This window comes from Lytechinus variegatus, chromosome 16 (assembly GCF_018143015.1).
Source record: "Lytechinus variegatus isolate NC3 chromosome 16, Lvar_3.0, whole genome shotgun sequence".
NCBI lineage: Eukaryota > Metazoa > Echinodermata > Echinoidea > Temnopleuroida > Toxopneustidae > Lytechinus > Lytechinus variegatus.
In genome coordinates, this window is record NC_054755.1 from 357,973 (window position 1) to 382,963 (window position 24,991).

At 36.6% G+C, this 24,991-nt stretch overlaps 1 protein-coding gene across 3 annotated transcripts in view; it reads left to right on the forward strand.

Moving 5' to 3' along the window:
- Positions 1 to 24,991, forward strand: part of LOC121430120 (anosmin-1-like) — a 56,862-nt gene that overhangs the window by 20,543 nt on the left and 11,328 nt on the right. Inside the window, exons 2-11 of one of the 3 annotated variants that reach the window (XM_041627397.1) lie at positions 56 to 124; positions 9,440 to 9,499; positions 11,070 to 11,292; positions 12,153 to 12,334; positions 12,807 to 12,933; positions 13,827 to 14,029; positions 14,553 to 14,697; positions 15,121 to 15,162; positions 18,376 to 18,626; positions 19,479 to 19,535. In XM_041627397.1, coding sequence (XP_041483331.1) covers positions 56 to 124; positions 9,440 to 9,499; positions 11,070 to 11,292; positions 12,153 to 12,334; positions 12,807 to 12,933; positions 13,827 to 14,029; positions 14,553 to 14,697; positions 15,121 to 15,162; positions 18,376 to 18,626; positions 19,479 to 19,535 — 1,359 coding nt within the window. The remainder of the gene's footprint in view (positions 1 to 55; positions 125 to 9,439; positions 9,500 to 11,069; positions 11,293 to 12,152; positions 12,335 to 12,806; positions 12,934 to 13,826; positions 14,030 to 14,552; positions 14,698 to 15,120; positions 15,163 to 18,375; positions 18,627 to 19,478; positions 19,536 to 24,991) is intronic. The other 2 variants (XM_041627399.1, XM_041627398.1) reach the window with 2 other exon arrangements.

Here is a 24,991-nt window from a genome sequence, read left to right on the forward strand (position 1 = left end):
TGAAGTCATCATCTCTAAATCTCTTTCCCCTCATTTTCTCTGTTTTATCTTGCAGGTCACATCATCGGCGCTACATACGAATAGTTTATTAGAAGAATGTACACATAATATTAATTGTTCATCAGTAAGTATACATCTCATTAATATTTCCATGCCCCTGGATAAGAAGGGGGGGGGAATTCTGATTATTTTTATTTGTGATCATTGTGTTTGGGTTTTTTCATATGATAATCTGCCAACTGGATTTTTTTACATGCAAAATCTTAAAGGTATTCTTGTTAATAAAATAAGCATATTTGAATTACCTCATCAAAAGAAAAAGTTCTAAGAAGAAAAATCTTTGGTGCTTGATTTAACTTTGAGTTACCTGTAATTGCAGTGAATAAAAAAATGAATTGTATTGCTGCATGTATAGATATAAAAATGAAATGGTGTAGGAATGCTGGGAAGAGTGCAAACAATGTTGGAGCAATTATAAACAAAATAGAGCCAAACATTACATTTTTACTTTCCAACATCAAAGTATTGGTTCTTTATAGTAAATAGAAACAAATCTATGAAAATTAGGTTTGGCATCATTGTTGCTTTTACGTGTATTAAATTATTTTGTTATTGACATCTACATTATAAACAGATTTCTATTTCTCAACCATTATCATACATTTATATTCCTTTTTTGTATGGAAATAGATGCAAAGATTTCCCACATGTTACAACTTGAAGTGATCACTAACCCTCTGTGTTGTCCTTATATGTATTTGTTACAATTTCACTAGAAATTTTGCATTTGTGTAGGTGTTATCTCGCTTCACCAGGAGTTCGAAATAGAGGGCACGCAATTCACGGTTTGTTTTTATTCTAACAAAGGAACATAATTCCCCACATTTTGTCTAATGACTACCCATCATAAATACCTAGCAATTATCAGTCAGCCCTGCAAAGATTCCCTCTTTTACTCCTCATTCTTTCCACCTAGTTTCAATTTCCAAAACTCTATCGATGCGTTTCTGCCCGACTGGGTCCCATGAATGCCGCCTTTCCCCAAAAAAATGCAAAGTCAAATAGGCTACATGCATTGGGTCAGTAGAGCTATTCTGAAGCCTTTTGCTGTATTCTCTGCCTTTCTTTTGGCTGAAGAAGAAGGCATTTTTTGTGTTCTATTGATGGTTAAAGCACTGCTAGAAATCACTTTACTATTCCAGTGAATGTAGACTAAATTAGTCTACGTTGAAAGACATGTTTGAGTTATTTTGGGGTAATGATTGTGTGATGTTTTGAACAAGTTTGTCTGTGGACTGTTACAGGATTGGTGAAATTATTTAAAGGGATGGGATTCGTAATTGATAGAATTTTAGCAGTTAGTGGTTGTTTGTCTCATCATCAAGCAAAGTTTAGTGTTTGATTTGAATAGACCAAATACATGTACAATCTATGTGTGATGAAAGGACATATCAGCCTAGATCAGGGTGTTCTCGTCTTCTAGACAAGAAGCCTTCACACTGTAAAAACTGATGTTAAAACTGACACCTATTGGTGTTAATAGAGGACCACACCCTGAGGTGTTAGGGTGTTAAAATAACACCCTAAAGATTAAACATAACACCAAAGAGTGTAAATGTAACAACCAAAGGTGTTGTAATAACACCTACAGGTGTAAAACTGACACCACCAATTTAACACCGGTGTAAAATAACTGGTGTGGTCCTCTACGTACACCGGTTAACACCACAGTTTTTGCTGTGCATGTATGTTGTTAAAATTGGTAAAGATAGATTAAAATGGTAGGGCCTTTGTGTAGGCCTATACATTAGATCACTATTAGGATCATAGAATTGCCTTTATGTCAAGTGAAAGGTCTACTAGAGAAGTTTTTTATATTAAAGTTTAGGAATCAGTGTCGGCACTGTTTTGGAAATTTACATGTTCATGTAGCCTACATTATATTGGTGCATATTTGTAGCTCATCCGGCCCGAAGGGCCAAATGAGCTTTTTTTTTAGTCTTTCCCATTCGTCCACTTTCTTTTATGTTTTATAGGCCTACCTAATTTCAGTCATTTCTATGTTAGACTACTTGTGTTTGAATGGAAATTCACAAATAATGACTAGTCCTGGGCCAATAGCTAATATTTTCGGTATTTTATGTAAAAAATTAAAACTAGAAATTTCATTGTTGGTGTACATGTTGGTAATTTACCCAATGCTATAGTCGCACCAAGAAATTAATTTGTCAGGATTCCATTTGAGCTAGCCAGATTATGGAAGGTATATGTACCTTTACATGATATAGTATATGATGCATAATTAGTGTGCACATGCATGTATCATCAGGTAGGCCCACACTAGAATATCACTATGCACTCCAGCCCCACCCAATACCCACCTCCCCCAATACCCGTACTTACCCCACCCCACCCAATACCCACCTCACCCCCAATACCCACCCCACCCCCACCCAATACCCACCTCACCCCAATACCCACCCCACCCCCTCCCAATACCCACCTCACCCCCCCAATACCCACCCCACCCTCCCAATACCCAATACCCACCTCACCCCCCCCCCCCCCCCAATACTCACCTCACCCCCCATACCCACCTCATTCTTCATTTATACCAAAGTTTGCATGCCCTTTTGTCTACGTGTACAGTGCCTTTCTCTACCTCTGCTGACTACACAATACATACATTATCTGTACAACCCCAGCCATATACACCTCCCCCATTAAAACCACCAGCTCCAACACAATTTATTGCTTCTCTCTCTCTCTCTCTTTCCCCTACATTGTCCCTGAAATTGACCCCAGTTCTGTAATGGAATGTTTTCATTCCAAATCTAGCTCACCATGAAATTGATTTTCAAGATAAGATGGATGGTAGGAGTAAACTGATTTTGCTTTTTTATGCCGTTGTCGTTTGTACTCCTGGCTTTTTAAGTGCTTTTAGCTCCCTGTTGGTGATACCTTTTACTGGAAGGTAAATGGGCTCATACTCAGAAGTTTTGAGAGAGAAAAAAATGGGATAGTTTTCAGGCATAAAGAAGCAGACTCGCAGCAGGGGATATATGCCGTTTGGTTGGAAACGTTTGAAGAAGAAGGGAATGTCAACCACAACTATGCCAATGCATGTCAATATGAGGTCATGTATGGTGTTGCATAAATGAATTTTAGCAGTGATTTTCATTCATGCCCAATTGCCTGTTCATTATGTGTGCATAGTTTGAATACATTCATTACAAGTAAGCAGAGTCGATGGCTTTGTTGAAAACTAATTTGGGGGTCTCATGTTGACTGTCAAGATCATGAATGAAATTTGGAAGATGTTTATCTCAAAAGTTCTTGTAGTTCTCGGTCCTGTCTGGTTCATTTTAAAGGATTTCTTGTTTTTGTATTCCGCATGTTTAATAGAATTTAGGCCTATCATTTTGTACATGTATGGCGATGTTGGGTTACACATTTTGACTACGTTGTATTCTGGGAGGTGCGATAGCTCAATCGGTAGAGCGGGGGTTTCGGATTCCGATGATCCTGGTTCGATTCCCACTTGGTGCACTAGTGCCCTTTGAGAGGACCATAAGACGTTGGTCCTCTGGTTGCTTTTATACAAGCATTCGTGCTTTCTTAGCAATAGGGTCAGGGAATAATTTTCCTGGTATTGCATCACAATTTGCTCCACATTTGTCAAAGACTGCTATATAAAAAGTCTTTTGTACAGCATATTATTACATAAGACTGTACATTACTATAGTTTATAGCTTTTCTCTTATGACCAAAAATGCTATTCAAATTTGTAAAGCAAAATTATCCCCTGCAGGTAAAAAGTCACTACCATCTACCATCTTAAATTACAGCAGGGCCTACACAGTCATGTAAATATTATCTTGATATATTGATTAGTGAAAACCTGAGTGTACCATACATGTAAATACAAGGTCGTACTTGTACATGTAGGCCTATATTTTAGAAAGTTACTTTAGCTGTAATGTTTGACTTTGAAATGCATAAAAAGATTGAAAACAGGTAAATGGCAGTACTTTCTCCACCTAGAATTTGAAATTGGAGACAATACCACCTTTGTACATGTAGTAGGGTCCTACATGTAGATTCAAAGTCGATTCAGTTGATTTTATAGGGTGTGTTCATACAATTTTTATTTTTTCACCTGTAAACTTGTATCCCAAACATACAGAGATTTATTTGATATAGCATGTAGGCCTACATGTATATCAACTGTGATTCCTGTCGTCTGTATCCCAAATATAAAATGAAAACACAAATTGCAAACAGTAATTACAAATGCCTTTGAAAATTGTATTCTAGATTGAAAATGATCTAGGTTGAATCAGGGGTAATTCCTTGGTTGAATGCAGCGCTTTGTAAGGGGCGCTCATTTCCTTAGGAATGGAAAGTGCTTGAAGGGGAAGGATATACCACCTGCTGTGAGGAAAGTACAGACTAGTTGACCTCTTGACCCCTTGTCATGTCCTCACTCAGGACACTGCTCATGAGATGATGGAGATGACCCCTGATACTACCTCCCTTCTCTCTTTTCTCTCTCCAACTGTGTCTCTTTGTATCTTTCTATGTCTTGTCTTTCTCTCTCTCCATCTCTCTTACTTTCTGTCTCTCTCTTTGTCTCATCCTTTATTTTGTTCTTTTGTTGTTGTTTTTTGCCATTTTCCCCTATTTAATATTCGCAAAACCATCTTGCATGGGTCTATTCACTTATGTAGCAATACTGCAAATTTATACTGAAAGTATGTTTGTACATACATTAGACTTCAATATTCTGTAGCCTTGCCTGACACTTCAGCCAATCAGCTGACTTCATGATGATCAGCATGCTCTCATAGCACTCCACTCATTGACTGAGCCACATGTGTGATCATGAAGTCCCTCCTTTCTAATTAGCTTGCTTACCCTTGCCGACCTCCTTGCTCAACCAAAGGTTCCTCTGGTAAATCCCCAGGTCTCATGTTGTCTTGTCGCGACATAGCGACTTTCCCAGGCCAGCAGCACCTCCAGGAGAAGACGATAAAACCTAAACAGATCACAGATGTCTCTTTTGGCAAAAGGGTATCACCCAGGAATGACAGGCGCATTTATTTGGGTAGCCTCCCAAGGCGGTGCTGCACCATCCCGAGTTTGCTCAATCTCGAGATTTTAGCCCGATCAGCCCTCTTCGCGATTAATCTCGAGATTCAAGAAACCCCGTCTCCACCATCGCACGAAGAGCGATTCTTGCTCGAGCGAGGCAACAAGCCCGATATTCCGAGCATGCGCACTTTCGATCTTGGAGTTTCAACGGCCCGCGCTTTTGAATAACTTCCCGCGATATATGCAATCAAGTCCATGTACTCTTTCGCCGAATTCGACCGTTGTTATGCAACAATCCTCTCAGCTCAGCCGCGCTATAATTATAAGCGAGTGAAGTATTCTTCGTTTAATATGATGGCGGACTCCGAGGCAACGACAGAGGGGGAGAGAGAGAGAGGGGAGGAAAGAAATGCTATTTGCTCACATTTTGCGAAGGAATAAGACGACAATGCTGTCTGTTATTGACTATGACCATCGTCGATAATGAGCGCCTCCCCCATCGGTCTGGTCTCTCCCAAAATTCATTCACGGGGGGCTTGACACCATCGTTGCTGATTGGGGAATTGATGAACGCTATGATAAAGTTGACTTTCGCATATGCGTTCGGTATAATCGCTGTTTATGTTTTTACCAAGGCGGAAATGGAACGCGAATTGCATTATGGACTGAAGGTCATGAATAAATTAACCCGAGTCCAAACCCGAGTGCGTCTGCACCTACGAATTAGCGCGATAATTCGTAAATAGCGCGCTATTTTGCAAATAAACCCAAGTTGACTTGGGATTGCAATCTCGAGATTAATCCTACGAACTAGCGCGATAATTGCGTCTGCATTACAAACAATCTCGAGATTTTTCAGATCGGGATAATTTGCCGGATCAGAAATAGCGCGCTAATTTGAAAACTCGGGATGGTGCAGACAGCCTCCCAGAGTCTTCACCCTGGCCTGGCTGCTGGTGCCATCGGGGTGATGATAATGATTGTATCTGGCAACTGAGATAGCGGAGGCCTAGCCCTCTGCCCAGTTTCCTAATGGGTAAAGATTAAATTCTTCCGCAGTACTGCAGCAGCTCCAAAGAAGTATTTGATAAGAGATAGAAAGATGGGGGAGAGATGATAAAGCTAATTGTGATAGCATCATTCCCATAGGTGGTCTTTCCTTGTGCACAAAATACGTAAATGATGAAGTGTGTAGCCTCATAAAAGAACGTTTACATCCTATTGTAATATGTAAACTACTTTGACTGCTTCCTTGGCAGTGGGAACAGGGCTACATCCCCAAAACATTTTAATGCAATATTTTAGAAAACAAACGAAATATGTAGGCCTACATATTAGATTGGTGTAAATCTGTGACATCTTTACTATTCAAGGGGGGGATAAAACAATAGATCATCCCCCTTCCTGAACAATAGGTTTACCGCTCATATTTACTCCAGTAACATATTGGGTTTTTTCTTTTCAATATTTCATCTTCAAATTATTTAGAAGAAAAAAAATGATGTTTTTAATAAATGCATAACAATGTAATTTCAATTTTTGAAAAATGGGCAACCAGTGCCACAGAAAGTGTACAAGTAATTGGTGATCTACATGTATCAGTAAAATGTTCAGAATAGGCGATGTTTCTGCTGATGTTTTCCGGCAGTGTTGATGAACCTAAAGCTCACGCAATGATGGGCTCCTGCCAGCAAGGTGAAGATGGGGGGCAGATGGAGATAAATCAAACATCATCAGAGATGAGATTTCAGGGAATCGTGGGTTATTCACACCGACCCTGGATTGAAAATACTTATGAATTTATACAAGAGCTTGTTTCTGGGAGTGTTGGGTGATAGGACTTAGGGATGTTTTATCCAAAAAGTTTGTTATAATTATGACAGTTAAATGTACTGTACCATAGTAAAAGTCAGACAGCTACACATGCCTCTCAGTCTGTCAAAGTCAAGGAAAGTTGTCGAATCTGACAACTTGTTAGAATTTTTTTTTAATGTTGATTGCCCTGAAGGCCTCAAAATACCTGCTGATTATTAATTGAGTTCACATCTTTCTGCCAAAATATGAGCCTGCAACAAGAAGTTTACATTCATTAAATAAAGGATGTGCATTCTCTTAAGCTCGACCCCAAATGTTCATATTGATTAGTTTGCTATCATGCTAAAGAATACATCTCAACCATCTTGATTAGGGCTGAGTCTTGGTGAAATTTCTTCATGAGTTTCCTGATTTCAAAAACAGTTTTCACTCCTATTTTCTTCTGCAGAGCAGATGTTACCAGTATCCTGCGTACATGAAAATGTATATATCAGAAATGATTATTTTCAATCTTCCTAATGTCAAATGTATCATTATCACCAAGCTTTTTTAATACTTTTTTAAATTTAATCCTGTTTGCAGTTTAGCTGGATTGACGAATAAATGTGTGTATTATTCCTAATAGCGCAGGTTTGAATGCACATTTGGAGTCCAGTTCATATTGGAGCTAAAATAACCTTAGTGGATCTCAGCAGTCCTTATCAAGCATCAATTTGATCAGATAGAGATCTTCTGAACTCCTGGTGGAATTACATGCAGAGGGACCCTAGAGATATTGGGGTTCATTGCTGATCGTTTTCAAAATATATTGGACAGAATTCTTGTAAAAAAGGATGAATTGGGACCATACAGCTCAGATTTTTTTTCAAAAGTCACTTGCCAATGCCTAGGATTTCAACCCTTTTTGAGGAAAGTAGCCTCCTCGGTGGGAATACAACATATAGGCTTATCAAAGAATCTCCTTGATCAAAGCAAAGTAATGGTTTGAACTACACAGAGGTGCTTTAAAGTACAATGTGTAAATAATAGAAGATAGAGTAGGTCTGATCATGGTCTGATATAATGGCTTAGAACACTGGCAGATGGAATAAATCAAAGATAATTGATTTGACTTTCAAGATGCTTTATTGGAGAGTGCAAGGTACAGTACATCAGGAGTACTAGTAGCTGCCTCTGAAAAAGTAAGATAAGTCTGATCCTTCTGGATTGAGTCTTTAAGAGAAAACTATTGCCTCAATAGATTTGAACTAACATTGAGTAAATTTTTCAAACCCATATAAAGAGGACCCCTCCCTTCCAAAAAAAAAAATTGAATCAGTATTGAATTGTAGAAATAGTACAGTTACTGTCTGCTTTTAGGCTTGTGTACCATAAACAAAATATCAGGCCTACAGTTGTAAATCTTTATAAAAATATGAATTACATGTAAAATCATAAGAATCATCAAAACCTTGTCATAAATCGGGTAAACATGTAAGGCTTACTTGATCTTAATTATCTACTGTATCCTAACATTGCTTTACCTAATATCTCTCTGTGGTCCAAGATTTAAATGGATGTTTTCCGGTGATGTAATTGATGACATCACACATCTGATTGAAGTCCAGGATAGGATTATACCGAGATGAAATAACAAGTGCAGACCTGATAGACATAACCTTGACACTGCACTTGTCAATCAAAACTTTGGAACACAATTAAAATGACAATGAGCTTTTACATGCAAGGTTTTTTTAAGTTACTTTTCACATTTTCAGTTTCTTTTCTCTCCCTTTTTAGAGATTGCAAGTAATAAATGCTATTTCAGAATTCAGAAACTGTCAGAAGTTGTGTTCAACTTAATATAGTAGTAAAATTTATCTGGATGCTTTCCATGGTTTTACAGAGGAGCTGAATGAACCAAATATGAAAATCCACCAATTACTCTACGAGATGAGGGAAACTCTTCCTGCACCCTTCCTGCACTAAAATCGTAGTCATAGACTGGCTAGTAGAAAGCCGTAAGCCTTTGTATGTATTGTTTGAAGGCAGCAATGACTTTCTTTCATGGAGACTGTGAATTATTTCCCCTTTTATTCTTATTCACCCCTTTTTATTATTTGGATAGATATAGAACGGATTCTATGCACCTGTTTAGGATAGGAATTGTCCGAATGGATTATGTATCTACGAAAGGTATTCACTCTTGTCACGCTACCCATTCATCAATGACAAGGGAACCTTTTTGTTCTTTTCTTTTCTTCTTTTTTCTTTAAGGCTACCGCACAGGCAGATATTCCCCAAGCCCAAAATTTTTGTGGAAGATGAGTTTCTAGGTCAGCGTGGCTTCCAATCAATGTGATACATTTGTATCCAAGTCTGACCTGTCTGTCTGTTTGTATGTCTGGTTGTCTTTCCAGCTGTTTATTTATAGGTCTTTTCCTCTTTCATTGTGTATCTATTTGTCTGTCTCTGTTTCTGTTTGTCTGAGACTATAAATGAAGCAATTATTTATACTTGTACATTTTCCCCCCTTTTTTTTCCTTTGCAGTGTATATATCCTTGCAAAAAATATCATAAATCGTTGGATACGTGCAAAGCAAAGTGCCAGGTGAGTGCATTTAATTTCTTTCTGAAATCATTTTATTTTTTATCATCTGTACCAGCAATTGTAGAATGAATACTAAGGCCCATATATTTGATTTGATGTAGGCCTGTAGTCAACTCTTCACTCTCTACTAGATGTACACCTTCCTAAATCCTTTCGATTGCATAGGGACATCTGAACATAATTTGTTTATGTAACACTAATTCAATAACGCCCACGTATCAGGAGACATGATTATTTCATTAATTCAAATTAAAATAAATCATTGTCTAACTTCTAGGAAAGTCTATTACCTTTATCATCCTTCCTGCATCTGTTTATTGACCCCCCCCCCCCTTTCCTTGACATTCCAACCAGTATCTTTCTCTCTTATGGTCAATGAAGAAATTATGTTTTATCTTTCCTCACATGCTCCCATGACCTATAAACGAATCAATTGGTTCTACGAATTACCGACTTGCTACACATTATACATTACTTTCTGTCATGGTCAGTGCATATTTGATCATGTGGTCTGATCGTTTTAAATACAGAAAAAAATACTTATAAATGAAAGTCAAACTGATATTTATATAATATATCAACATTTCATGTATTTTTTAAAACATGTTTTCAGTGTGTATGTGAAATACTGAGAGTATTTTTTGTAGAAATTCTAATGTATCATTCTAAGAACTTGAGATTAATTGTAATATTATTCTGATTAAAAAGAAAAATCTTATCTGAGAGTGTGCGTAACAGCTTAGTTATACAGGCACTTAGCCAGACTCCTCTTTCCGTCATTCCTTTCCTTCTGAAAGTTGACTCACACTTTCTTTTATTGCTCATGATTTCTATCTTTCCTCTTCTTTCCCCTTTAAATTACCCCCAATTTCCTCAGAATCAATTATCCTGTTTAGATGACAAATTTTTTCAAAGTTTTGTTTTGACATTTGACAAAGTTTGTGATATGTTATGACAAGATAAGCAAAGTGTAGATTATTAGGATTAAAGCCTGTCTAAATCTTTGTGAAAGGTTCAATTATCTGAATTGAATTTTACCTGAGGATTGTCTCACGCTCCAATCTACAAAAGTGTGATGGCCATTGAAACTTTTTCAGTGGTTAAAAATTTCTTCAAATTCAAATTTGGCATTGTTTCACATTAAGCACCCACTCTCGATAATGTTTTTATTTTCATTTTAAAGTAGCCTGCTGAGCACCTACCTTACAAATAATAGTAATGAATCAGAATAGTGACAAGCACTTACAGGATTTGCCAAAACTTAAGATATGCTTTGAATTAGGACTCAGACTGTTCTAGAAGCCATTTTGATTTGACAAGATTCATGTTTATATCATTATGATAGCCACATGTTTACTGACACTTACAAATTTAACTAAAAGAACTTTGAATGTGATGAAATCTGAGAGCTTTGCATTTGACATTCTCTGCCATCAACTGATGCAAAACTGAAAAAACAAAAAATACTGATAGAGTGATTGATTGGTAGCTTGTCTAACACTTAAGTGAATCTATTTATTGATTTGACTATTTTTACATTTCTTTTTTTCTCTCTTTATTTCCACCATAGACCCAAGCGGAAGCTGTATCAGCTCCTGATATATGTATTTCATCATGTAATTTTATAAAGTATATAAAGAATGCAAAAATTGGTGCATGCCCGTCAACATTTGGTGGTTTCGCTGAAGCCTGCGTTAACGAGTGCGATGATGATCAGGGCTGCAAAGGGGAGAAGAAGTGCTGTAACAACGGCTGTGGACGTACTTGCCAAGTTCCAAACATCAGGAGGAAGGGTAAGACCAAAGTTCCATCTTACAAAGAGTTTCGATTAACCTGATCAACCTCGGCAGTATGGAAATCATCATTGTCATAATTTTTTCTATGGGAAATTTGCTCAATATCCTTTAAAGTGGAGCACACTGAAGAAAACGATGGAAGTATGGCTATGAATATCCATCATGTCTAGAAAATATTTTGAACAAACATACAGTTTAGGTGATGATGTTGCTGGCTTTCTGTAGTTGTAGTTGATCGAATCAAACATAAAACTGTGTAAGATGGGGCCCAAGGCTCCATAATATAAACCCTAGCAATCGTTCTCCTGAAGACGACAAGAACGCACTGTCGAAACGTCGAGATTGGGTGGTCCTTTTCACGACCAACACTTGCCCAAGAAAGATACATGGTGTACCGTGAAACCTACTACACTATTCTTCTTTGCCATGGAAACCTTCAGAAGTTACACCATAGCAATTGATTATACAATGTAGGGCTGAGTTCTGCTGTTGATTGCATTGATAATTGTGTATGATCAATCGTAAAATCGATCGCAAAGATCATCCCTACGCTCAATTCTGAAGCTGCATGTAACGAGGTCCTGAAAGGATTGGGTGATTAGAACAAATCTCATAGGTTCTTTCGATATTGGTGTGGCTCATGTACATGTATTTGTGGAAAGGAATTGTCTTCATGATGAAAAGGAGAATATGAGATAGGCTGTCATGGCACATCACGTTTTTAATGTATTAACTGGCCAATTTGCTTTAATAGAGAATATAACAATACATTTGATTTTTGCTTTTCTCCTTTTTAAATCGCATTCCACCTTCTCTTTTGATAAATTGAATGCCTTAATCTTTGTTTTTCTTTATAGATTATCCTGCACGGGTGGAAAGAAGATGGGCTACCATAACAGAGAACGAGGAAGGTGACTCGGCGACGGTCAGGTGGAGACCGGTGCCCAACCTTACAGACAGTGGGATCGTGCTCTACGCCATTCAAGCGAAAAACCTATCGCAAACGAGAAGTCAGGTCTCGTGGTATGACGTTGGAGTGGTGAGTGTAGAAGCAATAATTATTGTTCCTGACCACAGGGAAAAATTGTAATATTCCATGGAAAGTATAATTTGTTTGGAATTCTCAATCATTATCAACACATGCAACACAAAAGGATAAGATTGAATTTACTCTTGTAATATTAAGAAGGGTCTTTGTTAAGAGAACTTTTGAAGATTGTTCCATGGATCGTTTAATTTTCTTTTTGCTGTATTATGATTTGTAGTACAAATAATGACATAGAAAACTGAAATTTGTATACTAAATTGATTTGAAGTATTTTTAATGACATCCATTACACAAGATGATTTATATTAATCTCTATATTTAAATTTTTCATGTTCTAATGACAATGTTGGTGGTGGTGGTCGATGATGATGATGATGATGAATGAATGATGGTGATTAAAGGGACAATGATAAATCCCAGAGTGGAAGAACTTAAAAAATATATTCAATATCTTATCTTACAGACGGAAGAGACGGACATCCGAGTACCTCTTCAGGTCGGCCGTGACTACCAATTTAGAATTGCAAGTGTCAACGAGAATGGGACTTTGGGTTACTTCAGACCAACCGTAGAGTTCTGCTTGTCAAAGGGTAAGATTTCCATTCGACTTGATGATTTGATCTTCATGATCACAGTTAAAAAATTTGAGTCTCCATACTGATTTAAACAAGGGGAGCAATGAAATATATGTTCCAATCTATCGCTGTTAGTTTGACTCTTGCTAATGATGGCTATCTGTTAGTTTGACTCTTGCTAATGATCGCTATCTGTTAGTTTGACTCTTGCTAATGATCGCTATCTGTTAGTTTGACTCTTGCTAATGATCGCTATCTGTTAGTTTGACTCTTGCTAATGATCGCTATCTGTTAGTTTGACTCTTGCTAATGATCGCTATCTGTTAGTTTGACTCTTGCTAATGATTGCTATCTGTTAGTTTGACTCTTGCTAATATCGCTATCCGTTAGTTTGACTCTTGCTAATGATCGCTATCTGTTAGTTTGACTCTTGCTAATGATCGCTATCTGTAAGTTTGACTCTTGCTAATGATCGCTATCTGTTAGTTTGACTCTTGCTAATGATTGCTATCTGTTAGTTTGACTCTGCCTATGATCGCTATCTGTTAGTTTGACTCTTGCTGATGATCTAGATGCAGATAAATTTTGGAAGAGGTACTCAAAGATGTGTGAGATTGTAGGTGCCTCTTGAAGTTCATCCAGAAAGGATATCAGTTATGTTTTGGCTAGATTAGAGGTCATAAAAAAGTTTTGAAACTGGTCTTGGTGATATGAGGACCACTCTCACTTAAAGGAGAATTCACAAATTACTGTAGCATTATCTTAACTTCTTGTTTCAAAATTCGAAATTCCTTCGAGACTATGAAACATTGCTGCATATGTCAATATCATTGGCTTAGCAATTTGAGTGACTTCTTGTTCCGGAATACTTCCTAGTGAGTGAAGATTGTATCTGTTTGTTTTTACAGAGCCTGAGAGACCAAGTCCGCCCTTCTCTATTGTGACCGGTCCGGTTCAGATCATCAATGAGAAGATCCACATGACGTTGTACTGGAGCCCACCTAGATACAGTGACCTACCTATCTCAAGGTATAGGGTATTCTATAGTGAAAGGAGAGCCGTCACACCGTCCATAATAGCAGTCAAGGAGCACCGTCTAGACGTATCTGGGGTGAGTCTTTGAACATTGAGGGTGATGTTGTATGAAAGTTATTATCATGGGGACATCTTGGTCTCGTGGTTATAACTCTAGTCTTTTAATCTTGACGTGGGTTCGATTCCTAGCCATGTCATTTTTTTTAGCAAGAAATTGATCCACATTTTGCTGCACTCAACCCGGGTGAGGTGAATGAGTATCCAGTAGGGGAAAAAAACACATGAACGCTTGAGTGCCTAGGTAGCCAAGCTAAAGCCGGGTAATAATAATAGCAGGACATGCTGGGAACTGAAGTGGCTACCCTATGATGCAAGTTCTGGATTTTTAGCTAAAGTTGTGGTAATGATTATAAGTATGCACCTGAAAAGATAAATTAATGTGGATAATAACCAGTTCTTGTGAAGTGCGTATTATGTCTCTATGTGATCCAAAGGACTTGGATATTATTACCCCGGCTTTATTACCAGATTGACCGCTCTGTATGAATGCCTCTCGCTATTCTATTTTAATTTGTCCCACATATTCTTTTCCTGTGTAGAGTGAAACCACCTGTATCTTGCCCGATCTTCTCCCCGGTATGAAGTACTTTGTCCAGGTCAAAGCAATCGCTAGATATCGCGACAATCGTCTCAGCAGCGATAGAGAGTCCACCTACATCTATACGCCCACTCCTGCATCCAATGGTAAGTTCTCACAAACCTGCAGTGGATAAATTATTATAAGCTACCAAAATCCTTGCATCGGATTGGCTCTGAGCAAAATTATTTGCTATTTATTTCATTATATACTTATCAGGATTGGATATCGCCCATGATTGTCATGTCTAAGTAGATCAAAGCTTAACCTTGGAAACCTCTTAAAGTACCCTTCCTTTAATATTTACCAGGCAGCTATAGATTTCTTAATTTGTGACGCAGTCTCTTTGATGCCAAATCTTGTAGTATTACAAATTTTTGGGCCTGATGATGAAGCATAAATTTTGAAGGCATAAACAACAACAACAACATTAAAGGGCTGTGTCTTTGATAATATACCATTTCTAAAATAATGTTTAAAATACCAGATTTGACCCTCCCTTCTTTAACATATTTTGCAACTCCGTTCAGTTTGTCACTTCTGTACTTTCTACTGGAGGCAATGTTGTAGAGGTAGGTCGATTTCATCCTGTTTGAAGTTGCTTTGCAGAACTTGGTGAAAGTATAGTCTGTCTTTTATATTTATGTCTTGTCCCTATTATTGATGGGACATGGCTACCATTACAGTTTGTTTTTCTATTTGTTTCATAGCTGCCATCTTGAAAAAATAAATTTGCAAAGATTTGTTGTTTGTTTGTAGTGCTGCTTCAGAGCCCATTCCTCTCTGCACTGGTGATAACGTTTGGCCTGTTGTGGTTTTAGCTTATTTATTGATTATAGTCATCAAGAGGAGGTTTTGAATTGGGGAGTTAGTATGGGGACTTCAGCTTTCTTGCAATAGTTGTGATACATCCATTCTCAGGCAATAGTTTAGACAAGCTTTGAATGTGCAAATGTCACATATTTTGAGTCACTGATAAATTTTCAAAAAAAAAGTTTAAGCTTTTTTCATACTTCCAATTTTGAATTGAGGGATTTACTGTAGAGTTCTCCTGGTAGAAAATTCCCTCTGCAAAATTTGATGTAGGTAGCTGTGTTTAGACCATGTGAAAGAAAAAAAAGAGAGAAGAAAGAGAAAAGCATGAATTTTGACGAATTTAAATGGTAGGTTGAAACTCTCCCTATTGCTCTTCTGTACTAGATTTTAAAGTTATAGATCATTTCAAATCTAAGTTTAGAAATACAAAATGCTCTCAAAAAAATGAAAATTTAGGTACCTGTAGCCAAACGTGCATAATCTAAAGTCAGAATAATAGAATTAAAAAAATGTTTTGAAAAGTAGTAGATTTTTTATATATTAAAAAAACTTTTCAATTTTCTTCGGTCATTTCTCAAATGCATTTCTTGTCCTATGACCAATATTTTGAAGAAATGGTCAGAAATACAATGATGCTTTTAAAACTGTCTGTAGAAACTTTGGGCTTACATTTGTTTATGCTGCATTCAGTCATTCATGAAGTATTGCATAAGTTAGAAACAGCCTCATGAAACAGTCAGCAATATCCAGTAAGTTTGCATCACTATGCAAAGATTCTACATTTCTTAATTCTTGTATTATATTAAACTGTTGATTCATTTGATACAGAAAATTTTCATCCGTTGCGGGTGATCAAATTAAATGTTTAAATGCTGTGGTATAATGGTTACAAATCTCGGCTTTCAATGAGAGGGAGGTGGGTTTGAATCTCAGCCACAGCATGTTTTCCTTCATCAAGAAATTTATCCCCATTGTGCTGCACTCAACCCAGGTGAGGTGAATGGGTACCGGGTAGGATTAATTCCTTGAAAGTACCAAGCGCCTTTAGCAGCTGAAGCTACAGCTTGTCACATGGGAACATCTAAATAAAAAAATATTCACATCAGCCATGTCATAAGATCTCTAATCAACTTCTTTAATTGAATAACACAACGCTCCGTTGATCTCCAAGTTACATATTATTCTTCCAAAATTCTTATTCCTGCTTCGCAATATCACTCAGACTATACCAAAAACAATCACAACAAATCCTGTATTGATCTGTGTGTGAAATCTCTACATCTCTTAATCAGGTATAAACTCAACAACTTAATCATTAAGATTTCAATGTCAATCCCTCTACTACAAACTACATGTACTCCCTGCTGTTCATGAACCAAAGGAGGCACTCCCTCTATCCTTGTTTAAAGTCAACTCTCATACAATTGTTCAGTGGATCCAGTTCTAAACTTCTATACATCACGAATTGATGCTCTGTCATTTCAAAGTTCATACTTCGATGAAATCTATAGCCTAGGTTGACGAACAATCCTCGTTGTTGATGTCCATGAATATCACTCAGGCTTCTACCTTGAGATTATGGGGTGGGGGAGCATCCTGCCCCAGACTACGTGTGCCATCTTTAATTAAATAACATCCAGAGAAACATTCTCTACTATATGGTTCCATGAATAATTACCCATATATAAAACAACTAATTACACAAATGCTTCAGAATCTATATGCTATATTATTTTCATATACAGTGCAATAATACTCTTTGGATATCAAGTCTCTTGAAAAGTGTTACTACAAACTACTAGCAAGTTTTCACCAAAAGTTCAAACGACAATAATGGTTTGACCAAATATATCATTTGTTCATAAAGATTCATTTTGTACTAAAATTATTCATTACATGTGTCATAAATTATGGTTGCATTCTTCTACATAAGATTTCTATCTTTAACTTTAAAAACCTTCAAAAGATCAAAATTTAACTCACCGGTGGTGCTCAAAATAATGCTTCTTACAACAAGATGGAATGGTCTGTCATTGACAGGCTCTCCTAGTCTCAAACATGAGAACTTTGATGATATATACTGACTTGTATAACTAGATATAAATCTGAATTTCTTGAGAATAATCCATGCCTCCGGCATGTCCTTCTCCAACAAATGGCTGGGTGTGTCTGCCCCAAGTAAAGGCTTACATCACTACATGTTAACTGGAAGAAGCATGGTTAAAAATTAATTAGTATTTACAAACACCTGGAAAATTCCAAACACAAAAGCCTATCCTGGGCTCAATAATATGAGGCATTTCAACTATCTGTAAAGACTCTATAGACAAGACCTTTTTATACTGGAAAAATAAACTCTTTCTCAAAAAAAACAAACAAACAATCATATGAACTTCACTGACCTCTGGCATTGGGTACACTATACACAAGACCCTTTCACATTTGAAAAGTAAACCTCACTAATCTCAACTCACCTCATTCATCTCATTCACCTCCTTCACCACATTCATCTCTTTCACCACCAATGGCACAAAAATCACACTCTTAATCTGTATCATCTTAAGATACACGCAAGTAAATGCAATTTCAATTCCACTGTGACACAGCTGGGGTAATATATAGTGCACCATTAAATAGGAAACTGGATAAATTAGTGCATCATAAATACTTTATTATTAAACTTCTACCAACAGTATTTATGGCAACCTTACATCCACTCACGTGTGCTTTCTCAAACCTGGGGAGCGTTTCATCAACATTTTTGTCCGACAAGTTGTCAGATCTGACAACTTTCCTTGATAATGATTGGATGAGAGTCACTGTTACCATAGTAACTGTCAGATAAAACAGTACTTGTCGGATAAAACGTCCGACAAGTCCTTTCATGAAACGCCCCTCAGGTGATCTGTCATACATGATGCTCCTCAAGCTCTTTGACACTGAATTCATTCATTTTTCTTATATTTCAGACGGCACTGGAGGAAAGCTAACACAGACCTACGTGCATCCGAAGGTAACGGCGCCCTCTGGTAAGATGCCCGGCCCTCCTGGAGACCTCACCCACAACTCCCCGTACTGGGACAATGGCACTCTGAAGGTTCGCCTGACATGGCAGAAACCCAAAGGTTTTGAGCTGACCATAGATCGGTTCACTATTCATTGGGAAGCGACGGTCTGTTCATCAGAGAGTGGACAGGAGGAAGGAGAGGCTACAAGCTATGTAAGTTGACCTTTGACCTTTCCCCATTCAGTTATTCATGAGACAGTATTATCTTTTCACTTTGTGTTTTATTTATTTCTTTCTCCATTCATGTTATTCTGTCTATCTTTCTTTCTTGCTTTCCCTCTTTATCTTTAATTCTCTCTATTTTCTGATTCCTGTCTACTTTTCTTCCCGTATTTCTTTCCATCCCTTTGTACTTGGCGTCCTTCATTGTTCGTTCCTTTCTTTCTCTCATTCTTCTTTCATGTCTCCTTTTCTTTCTTAGTTTCTTCCTTATTTTCTTCTTTTTTTCTCTTTTTTTTCCTTTCTATTTTTGTGGGTGTGATTGTTTCTTCTCATTGCTGTGGAAAAAGTGAAAGAAAGGGACAAAATTATTTACATGTCAAGTTAATAATTTCATTTTTTTTGCAGGAATGATTAAGGAAAAAATATATGGGAGTGTCAGTGTATTAATTTCATCAGATGTATAACAATAATTATTCACAAATTTGATTTACTTTTTCTTTCATTGATATGTTGCAAAAAAAGGCAATCATTTATTCTTTTCCTCTCTTTTAAAATTAATTTTCCTCTCTTCTATCGATTAGCCTGTAGAATTATATTCCATCATAGAAATGAGATACTTCTTTGTAAATTCTTCATTGCTCTCTTTTGATGTCTATCTAACAATGATTTACATTCAATTTACATATGTATTTCTTTAGAAGATTGACTCTTTTCTAACAATATCTCGATGTATTATCTGCGTTCATCATATCTAATTTTCTCAAGTTGAATTTTACCTTGTTTATCTACAAATGCTTTCTTTATTCATTCAAATCATTTCTCTATCTGCTTCGGGGGAGAAAGGGCTTTTTAAGCAATGACATTTATACGCCTTATCGTCAGAAAGCAGCGACCACACACGTAAGTTTCCCCCTCTCCTCCCGATCCTTCATCCCTACAGGTTGTGCCTGTTTGCCTGAGGATTCCTGCACGTTGGTCTCCCACTCTCACCCTTCAACCACCCCTACCCACAGAGTGGCATGCACCTAACACCCCCCCCCCTTTATCCATACCATTGTCAAAATGGTTACTTTTGAATACATATTTTTCTCTTGTTCTTGCCGTATACCAAGTTTAGCACAGAAGATGAAAAAAAAATGTTTAAGTGACATAGATCTATTGCCAGCAGACATTGATTACTAGTAAAGAGACATAAATGCATGTCCATCCCAATCTTCAAGGCTCTGTACACGAAGGGGGTGGGGGTTCAAAATAACTAATTAGAAATAAAAAGAGCTTTACTTGAGAAACGTCTCAGAAAAGAGAGGATTTTGAAGTGCTCTCCCGTTGAACTTTAATGTTTATTTATCAATTACTCCTTGCGTTCAATTTTCTTATCTTTGTTTTGAGAGATAACTGGGTAAAAGCAATCTAAACCTTTGTATATATAAAACATGTACCAACCAGGGAGCTACATGTACCCCAAACAATTCAGTTTTTTGCATGTGCATTCATTATCACCTTCATTTGCATGCAATCCAAGAAAATTATTACTGCATCTACATTTCTGCATGCATTTTATGTATAAATCATACATGGATAATAGACAAACTAGGTCTTCTCTGTAATTTTATTCCATATGGGATCTCTTAAATTTTGAATACGGAAAATCTCCTTCCCTATTTTTATTAGTATTTTATGTTTCTTGATAGAGGATTTCTGCTGTTCATACTCACATTGAATGCTGTGGTAGTATTCTAACCACTAACCTTCGCAAAAAAGATAGATTCTATTATTACGATAACTTAGCATCTTGCATGCCAGTTATATTTTTTTCAGCTGTAAAAAAAAGGAATACATGTAACTCTGTACAGAGAGTATCAAGGGACTCGACAATACGTGCCTTTAGGATTCTTAATTGCGATGCATTTTGGCAATTAACCACTATTCTTCATTGTTTTTATTTTTTTCACACCACTTTTTCATTTGATTACATAATATTCTCTTTGAATTTTTGTCTATTTCCAAAGTTACAATGAGTAATATAAATAGAAGACAATTAGCAAAGTGTGAGACCGTTTCCAACGGGACTGAGTTGATTTTCACACTCCCCTCCTAGTGGCGAACAAGTATTGTATCTCGTAATGTTGAAGTAACTTTGTGAATTTTTAAAACATTTTGTCCTAGTTCACTTTTACCCCTGTTATTTCTTCATTTATCTCTTCATCAAATATCTAATCCATGTTGATGCATATTTTTGTCTTGCAAATATCGAGTATCATTCTGTGATGTTGTATCTGATAGGCTATCCTGTATTTAAGTAACCTTACATGTACAACATGTATATGTTATGAATTGATCTATCCTACCTCTTTATATTTGAACACATTTTTAAAAAAAATACAGATTAGGGGTAGATTGAATAAGAGAATTACATAAATATTTAGAAGACAAGGAGTCCATTAATAATGAGGTCATTAAAAACAAAGCATCTCTTGATAAAGAATCATTTGTTATCACTCACTGTTCTAGAAATCTCAAATAAAGACTTCTGTAATTTAATGCCCTCTACAGGTAAAAAAAAATTGCATGGGGGCTGAGGGTGATTTGCCCCCCCCCCCCCTTAAATGCTCAAAAGAGCCCTGGAAAATTCCCATTCATTGCAATATCAAAGCTTATCCAATGGTGCAGATTTAGGCAGCAAGTTGTGAGAAGTAGCCCCCCAAAATATTTTTTTTTAAATCAATTTTTGGGTGGCTTTCTATGATGTATATATATTAAAATATGAATGAAGTTATGGAATCCTTGCAATCTTTCCTAGTTGGAGTACTACATGTAATTTTACTTTTTCTTCATTAATTTCATCGTTTTAAGATACTACCAGATGCCCCCCCCCCCTCTCTCTAAAAGAGAGAAACAAAAATGGTAGAATTTTAATCATGAAACTGCATGCATGTGTCCTTAGGAATTATATATTCTGGTAGGCAGTTAAAAATGCAATAAAGAAGAAGTTTAAAAGAATGAATGGATTTATGTTAAAGAGGATGGTTTAATACTGTGGGAAAATAAAAGCTAAGCTCTAAGATAACCATGGAACCAGTCACCTGTTCGTCATGTCACAGCTTAACGGTAGTCAGAAGAAAAAGAATGATTGAAATATCAATCGATAAAGCATATTCCACGGTGCTTAAGATTTGATTATATGGGCTGTCAGGCGGTGTTTGCTCAGCCCCCACCCATAAAAAAAAACCCTTGGAAGAAAAGAATGGGTGGAACAAGCATGGGTGAAACAGCAAAGGCTGGGGTATCGTGACATGGTATTCAAGACAACCGACCTTCAGCCCCATCTAAAGCTGCATCAAAGAATATTGCATCTAAATCCTTGCCATTACTCTATTAATGTTCTGCTCCGTGAATTAAGGATGAATAGATCCAGATCTCTCTACTTCATACCCTGAGGGGCTTTTTCCATTGCCTGGTCTGTGCTCCTCTGAAGAAGCCCTTTTGAGCAGGCTTAATCCTGTTGTATTAAGCCTGTAATCCCTTTCTATGAGAGCGCTCTTTCAAATCTCCCAATATTCAATGGATAAATTCGCACAGGTAGACTTAGTGAAAAGAGACTTTGAATTATTGCTTTTCTTTTAAAATGAAAATTATGATTATTATATTGTTAATAAAAAGAGGAATGCCATTTAATTTAAGTACAATCCTTTCAATGCATTTCTTAACATTGTACTAGGGGTGGGGGCTGTGAACCAAAATTTCATCATATCTGTGAGTTCCATACTTATGAAGGTCTGACAATCCATGGCATATATTAGAGTCTGAATAGTAAAGACTAAATACCTCAAAAAAGTAATTTAATTCTATTTTGTATTCCTGTGAGATTGTCATTTGGTTGAAATGACATAAATGATCTAGTTTTCTTTATCCATTTATAATCCCTTTTTAATACCTTCTGGATTTGATGCTAAGCCCCCACCTCCTTGGTTCCAGAAAGTCTTTTTTTAGTTCAAGCTGTTTTCTTTGATTAATGCCCTTCTTGTACTAAAGCCAGTTTACATATGATGTGGAGGGATAATTTAAAATCAGTGTTTTCAGCTGTAAAAAAAAATAGTTTCTTCATATTTGAATTTTCTAACCTTGCCAATAAGAGAGTAACACCTGTGAACTCAACAAAAATCACAACAAAAATGGCTCACAAGTGAAAACCTACCAAAATGAGTAAAATTTCATGTTTGTGGGGAAAAGAATGTCTTCCTGTGCGGAGAACTGTGTTTAGATTTTTGTGAAACCTATTTGTGTAAGGTGGGGGGATGAGGGAGTAGTCAGAAGAGTGAATAATGAATTTGTCTCCTGTTTTATATGTGTCTGCTTTTCTAAATTCTAAACTATTAAAGATATTCCTTTCATATGGGTATCTCTGAGTACTTTTACATTTTGCTTTGGTTTTTTTTTGCAATGTATGAAATACTTATAATGGAAGGAAAGATATATTTGCTTCTATTAGACCATGCAATCTTTTGTATATTTTCTTTGGCATGGCGCCCATGGCAATGAACTGTTAATGATTTCGATATGATAGACTAGACGGACTGACTCATGTATCGAGGCATTAATCAAAATTGATAGTCGTTTGGCAGAATAGACTTGTTGAGACTCCTTTAGAATTAAAACTCATAAACCATGAATAGACCTGAAACGCTGAATGGGAGCAATGGTGATTTTATGTGTTTTCATACAGGGGCCAAATGATCGGAAATTGGAAGAGATTTGAATATGATATCATCGCACCTGAAGCCTGTTGACGTGCATTCAAAGATAATCTGATCAAATGTTTCATTTCTAGGGCAAAGTTTTTATACTATATACACTGATTTTGTCGTTTAACTTTGGTATGTTTTCTAGATCTCGGTTTTGGACTTGATCTGGGAGGTGTTTTATAAAGATTCAAGATTCATAAAGATTTAAGTATGGCTTAGAGTCGCACTTCAATCCTGACGCGTACACGATATGAGATGCACAGTCTTATTTATCAATACGCAGTAGTGCATGGCCTCTTGGCATGGTCTGACCAATGCGGCCATGCTTTTTACAACGCACTCAACTAGGCATTTAAGTGTGACTCTAAGTCATACTTAAATCTTTGTGAAATACACTTAGGAGTCTTCCAACTCCTGATCTTGTGATCACCCATTGTGACATCATACAATCTACCAAATGAAGTGGATTTCATCTTGCATATCAAAGCATAATACATTTTTTTTATGTTGTGCACAATTAATAATTGAAGTTGGTCTGTCTTGACTTGAGCTTTCATGGGATGTAGATGACAATTCGCCAATACCAGACTCTATGAAAAGTAATGGCAATGCCCATAATATATCAACAAATATGGGCTCAGCCAATCATACCAACCACCCTATCAAATCAGATCTTATTTCTCAGACATTTTTACTTTTTATTTGAGGAACTTGTAGAAATGTTGTGCATCATTGTGATATCTGTATAAATAATCAGTTTAGCATGCAATGTACTAACACCAAAGTGATTTACATGTATTAGCATTTACTACAGCATGTTGCTAATAGTAATATGATTGATGAACTAGATGTTAAGCATGAACATTACATTGCATATTAGAAAAGAGTTAAAGATAGGGGGTAGCAAGAAAGAGAGGGACAAGGGATGAGAAGAGAATAGATGAAGAGAGAAGAGATAAAAATGTCTGAAACTAAGATTTAAAAACTTTGGAAGTCTTAGGACTTTTTTAACAGGAAGAGACATCGCTATGCGCAGGGATATATAGGATTTGGTTAAGGCGCTTAAAATTTCGACATGAAGATTAGAGTTTAAAGCTGATTGCACATAATCCAATTCAAAATGTTAACAATCTTCATGCATTCTCATTAGATTTATATTCATTGCTCATTTTTACATTTTATAAAGCACACCTAGATATAGCTTGCCATACCTTACATTTGGGTTTGGTGTATATCTTCATCTGGGCCCCGTAACAAAAAAGTTAGCAATTAGTCTTGTGCTTTATTTTCATGATTAATTATGCATTATGGTTAACGAAATCGTAAAAAAGAATCTACAATGATTGCTTTTTAACAGGTCCCTGAACTGATCGAAATTCAACCATAGAGACAAATTTCACTCCTTGTTTTTATTCTGACCATTAATTTTAATTCCAGTATTAATCAGATTGACATCAGTTGGCAGGTTTTCTTTACAACCAATGACGATATCAGAAAATTGTTTGAAATGTCCTATTATATATACACATAATGACTATTTGGCATATATCATTCTGAGGAGGAATTGATTTCCTTGAAATAAACCCATTTATTTTGTTGTAGCCTTGGTGTGAA